A 4,870-nucleotide genomic window follows, 5' to 3' on the forward strand; every position below is an offset into this window, starting at 1 on the left:
GCAGCTCAGCCACCTGCTGCAGGAGGTCCTCCACCTGGGCACACCTTTTGCAGGCAGGTCTGCTGCCTGTCCCTGCCCCAGGAGAAAGGTCTAGATGTTTCCTGCAGCCTGAGGTGTGCACTGCAGCCTCTTCCTTCAGCAGCTCTGCCTGGGTGGAGGCATCGGCCACCGCTGGGGGAGATGGTGCAGACCCCGTAGCCGGAGCCGCGTCCTTTGCTCTCAGATGAGTGCCCACCATTCTACCTTGAGGGTCAGGTAGGATGAGTGCCCTTGACCTTTGCCAATGGTCACAGAACGGTGCCTCGTTGCTGGGTTATGTGTACTCCAAGTCTCCCACTCGGCCCATGCAATGCCCCTCCTTCGAAGAGGTGCCCTCCTGCACAAACTGCCACGCCCTAGCTGCCATGCCACGCCCTGGTCGCTAGCGCTCCCTGGGGCTGCCTTTTGCGGGAGTGGGGGGTGGCCGCTATTACTGCTGGTCCCGCCCGTGCCTCATCAGCCGCCCTTGTGAGAGCTGCCAGGCCCCTGCACTCCCCTGCAGTTTGCCTGGGTCAGGAAACCCCCCTGTACGCCGCGATCCGCTGCTCTGCTGCGGGACGCGCCTGCACCGGAGCTGATCGCCTCTGCGAGGCTTATGGCTGTGAGCGTGGTACGTGCTGCTTCAGTAATCTTGCAGGCTTTCATTTGGTTTCTACAGAAAAGCAAAGCAATTTTGACGTTGGTTGGTTGTCCTTCCTCACTCCAACTTGAGAGCTGTTCTGGTTGGGGCACTCTTTCATCGGTTTGCAGATCACTGCAGTCCCCAGGGATGTCCACCTTCAAACAGCAATGTGTTTACGAGGGGTGGGGTGAGCTGAGATGTATTTTGTTCCAGGGAAATTTTGTTAGAGGGACTGCTCTACTGTGCATGTGCCCACATGACTGTTCACTTTCCAAGGGACTCTTGGGCTAAAGATAAATACTGCATATTTCAAAGTGGATGTTGTGCTCCTCCTGGAAAAATCACCCATTGAAGTGTCTAAAGAAAAGAAAAATAAACCTTAATTTGCTTTTCCTTGAATTCTGCAGCTCTTAAAACTTTGCTAGTTGTAGGCCCTGATAGGGCTGGACTGCTTGTTCCAAACAGTGACTGATGCTGTAGGTTCTGTAGAGCAGAGTTGGGTTAGGACAGATTTACCCCGAGTGCCCCTTAAGGCCACTTGCTAAAACATCTAGCGAAGGTTGTTGAGAAACTGGTAAGAGATGAAATTGCAAGCTTTGAAGCATCTGTCTTGCAAGGACTTTGAGTGGGGTTCCTACTGTGAGCCAGGTCTATGGTCAGTCTCCATGAAATGGAAGAGTCTTCCAGGTCACAGGCCTCAAATCCCTTCTTGAGCAGGAGAAGAGATCAGAGTAGGACACTGTCAGATTGCCATTTCACTGCCTCCATAGTGGCATAGTACCTGGCATAAAGCCAGGTATGTGGCATAGTGGCATAAAGCCATGCTAAGGAGGGAGAGGTATCATAAAAATGTATGATAGCAATCATATAATTTTATATGATACCTTTCCTTACTCTGATACCAGTTGTATTGGATTTTTTCTGTTTGGTGTGAATTTCAGGGGAGAGTCTTATGGCCTTTAGTGCCAGTTTGCAAAGACGGAGCAAATGCTGGTTTATAGTGTCTCTTCTCTTGGCTGATCCCCTTGCCAGCATTGCCACGGTTTGCGCTTGTAGGCTGTGTTTGTAAGATACCGCGGCTAGATTCAGGAGGGCAAGAAATCACCAAGAGGTTTTAGTCTCTTCTTGTCCCAAATTCAGCTCTACAAGTCTTGAGGTTTGTCCTTGAGACTTTTGCCCATTCTCAAAAAACTGATTCCTGTGACTTGAATGCCATTTCATTCCTCCTCCTCCTGCCTAGCCTTCAAGTGCTCTGAAAGTGAAGGGGACTGTTAGCTCACTTGAATTGAAAAATCACCTACGTTGCTATTGTTTGTGCCCTACGATGTTTGTCTCGATCCGGAATGCCTTATGAATGTTCTGATGGTGACTGCCTAGGCAGCGCCGTGAGCAGTCTGCTTCTCACATTAATCACCAGCTGTGTAATGAGGCTTCATATGTGCTCTGCTAATAGCCAAATTGCTGTCCTTATTTGAGACTCTCCAGTGGTGGATTTGGTTGCTCCTGTGATGTCCTGCCTCACTGTGCTATTTGGGATTAGACCTCCCTGAATTATTTGCCTCTAACTCCAGTTCTGGTTCCTGGAGTGTGCCAGTGTCCAGTCCTTGTTATCTTATGGCGCCTGTGGCTGGGAATTTTGAACTAATTAATGTGAAAGCTGCATTAGCAACAGCTGGATTTCTATTTATAGCTGTATCTTCACATATTGCTAGTGATCTCACCCTAAAAATACTGAACCTCTTGCTGGTGTGAGCTGCTTTTTGCTGCTGTTCTTCTAGCGTGATTGACAGCGTGGTTTTCTGCTGCCTTCTAGCTTCCCCAGATACCTTCCAGCAGTCCCTGTCAAAACGCTCCCAGCTCTGGTTGCCACAGCTTGAGCAAGTCCAAGAGAGCTCATTCGGTGGCCTGTTTCAGCTGCTAGCCAGCAAGAGGGTGATATAAGTAGTAATGCAGGCAATGTTCTTAAGGTCTCTTGTGTGGTGAGCCAGCTATCTACTGGCACGGTTGCTTCAACCGTTACTTATTGCAGGAGCTGGAGTCAGCTGGTGTCGCCACTGTAGTACACAAGCACTTGTCAACCTGTGGTTTTTTTCTGGACACGCATACTGAGTTTGGTAGCTGTTGTCCTTTTGTTTTCCCCCTCTGGGCCTTTTTCATATGCATGCCTCATTCCTCAGCATGTGCTGTGGGCTGGGAAGGAGTGTTTCTTCAGCTTGTTTTAATTGTATTGTTCTGTTCTTCTCTCTAGCAATCTGCGGAGCGCTGCGTGAGCACACTGCTAGACCTCATCCAGACCAAGGTCAACTATGTGGTCCAGGAGGCCATTGTTGTCATCAGAGACATCTTCCGCAAGTACCCCAACAAGTAAGTGAAAGTCGTATAAGGTTTTTGGAAGCCCTTGTCTGCTAGCATCAGAATAGAGCAATGTAAAACTCAGCATTACTTCAGAGCCCTGGTAAGCTAAGGTGGCCATTTTTCTGAAAAGCAATGTCCATTCTGATTCTAGCTCCTAGTACAGTAAGATTCAGATGTTGGCTCTAGATGAGGTATCAGCCTGACACATTATTAGTTTGAATTGAAAGCTTTTCCTTCCCCACTGCTCCACATTGATGCTGAGTATAAGGCTTAATCAAAAGGTAGTAAAGCTCTTACAGAGAATGCCAGAAGGAGAATTTGACCAAGTTTACAGCATCAGGCTTCTGGTTTTGCTCGTCTCCTCTAGAAGGCTTATCTACAAGGCCATGAAAGTTCATGGCTCTCATGGTCTGAGATCCCAGTCAGATTATGTTGAACAAAACACTGCTGGCTTTCTCAATCGAGTGTTCTCTCTGTGTTGGGCAGTACTGGGCTTCTTTTAAGCTGTTTCTGCAATAAGGCTTTGTCTCCTCAGCTACAGAACAGCAGCAATGTCTTTCAGCAGAGACTTCCTGATCACTTAAAAAGTAATATGGGACATCTGCAGGCCTCTGTGGCAATTTCTGCTGTCAGTTACAAGACAGATTGCCTGCTTATGGCAGGGATACCCACGCGTGGGAATAGGGGAAGCTAAATAATTAGTGTGGGATATTGTCTGTTTTACAGCAAAGCCTTTGGGGAAGTGTAATATCCAGTTTAGAGTTACCAGTCTGAAGATGCCAGCGAGGCTGTGGGATCTGTTACAGACTCATGGTTTGAACTGTTGGATCAAATGTTCCCTTTAGCAAAACAGGGAGGCAGCTTTGTCTTGAATTCCACATCTGGGTGGTCTTGCTGATTAATGAAACTGCAAAGCTCTTAAGGATCCTGTGAGATCTTAGTGCTCAGCTTGGAAAAAGAAAAAGCCTAGGAATATGTTCTGTAGTTGAGTGAAAATGCTGCTTGTTGCTTAGAAATGCAAGACATTCATTACTGCAATGCAGTAATTCAGTGCAGGGTTCTCTGCAGAACGATGTGGGCAGAGGTGGAGTAACACAAGTTGAATTCACCCCAATAATCCACCTGTACTCTGACAAATCAGGTATGAAAGCATCATTGCCACTCTGTGCGAGAACCTAGATTCCCTGGATGAACCAGATGCCAGAGCTGCCATGATCTGGATAGTGGGCGAATATGCAGAAAGAATTGACAATGCAGATGAGCTGTTGGAGAGTTTTTTGGAGGGCTTCCATGATGAAAGTACTCAGGTAAAATTGTGTTGTGCATCTTACCTGTAGTGTTTCATGCAGTGTATGTATGGGACGGACGGTAAATATTATTGCAGTGGTCAGAAAATACCTCCCAATAAAAACTTCAATATTTAGCTAAAATAAAACTCTTGGGAGTCAGTAGACTTGCTCTGTTGTCTGTATCTCCCAAACTTCTCTTCTTGGAAGGATAAGACAGAACAGGAGTGGTTTCTAGATGTTGCATACTTCTTGGGGAATAGCCCTACTAGGGACCAGAACATATAGAAGAATAGTGATGAGATGTGTAAATCTCAGCATGCTGATCAGGGACTTGTCTGCAACAGGCAAGAGTCTGAGTCTCATTGTAGTGGGTTTCACGGGCAAAGAATAGTGTAATGCTGTTAAAAGCATAGGACTTGAGTTTCATATCAGTAAAGGATGTTGAGACTTGGGAGACATTGCCAAAGCATGGATGAATTCTCTAATCTCTACTGTGTCCCTTTCTCTTAGGTTCAGCTCACCCTACTGACTGCTATAGTGAAGCTCTTCTTAAAAAAGCCTCCAG

The 4,870-nt window shown here is 47.1% G+C and overlaps 1 protein-coding gene across 1 annotated transcript in view; it reads left to right on the plus strand.

The window, feature by feature from the left end:
• The window catches only part of AP2B1 (adaptor-related protein complex 2, beta 1 subunit), a 78,946-nt gene that overhangs the window by 28,342 nt on the left and 45,734 nt on the right, over positions 1 to 4,870 (plus strand). The window contains exons 9-11 of the mRNA XM_009326071.1: positions 2,910 to 3,025; positions 4,158 to 4,323; positions 4,816 to 4,870. Of these exons, the coding sequence (XP_009324346.1) occupies positions 2,910 to 3,025; positions 4,158 to 4,323; positions 4,816 to 4,870 (337 nt within the window). The remainder of the gene's footprint in view (positions 1 to 2,909; positions 3,026 to 4,157; positions 4,324 to 4,815) is intronic.

The sequence above is a fragment of the Pygoscelis adeliae genome, unplaced genomic scaffold (genome assembly GCF_000699105.1).
Source record: "Pygoscelis adeliae isolate BGI_AS28 unplaced genomic scaffold, ASM69910v1 Scaffold266, whole genome shotgun sequence".
Classification (NCBI taxonomy): Eukaryota; Metazoa; Chordata; class Aves; order Sphenisciformes; family Spheniscidae; genus Pygoscelis; species Pygoscelis adeliae.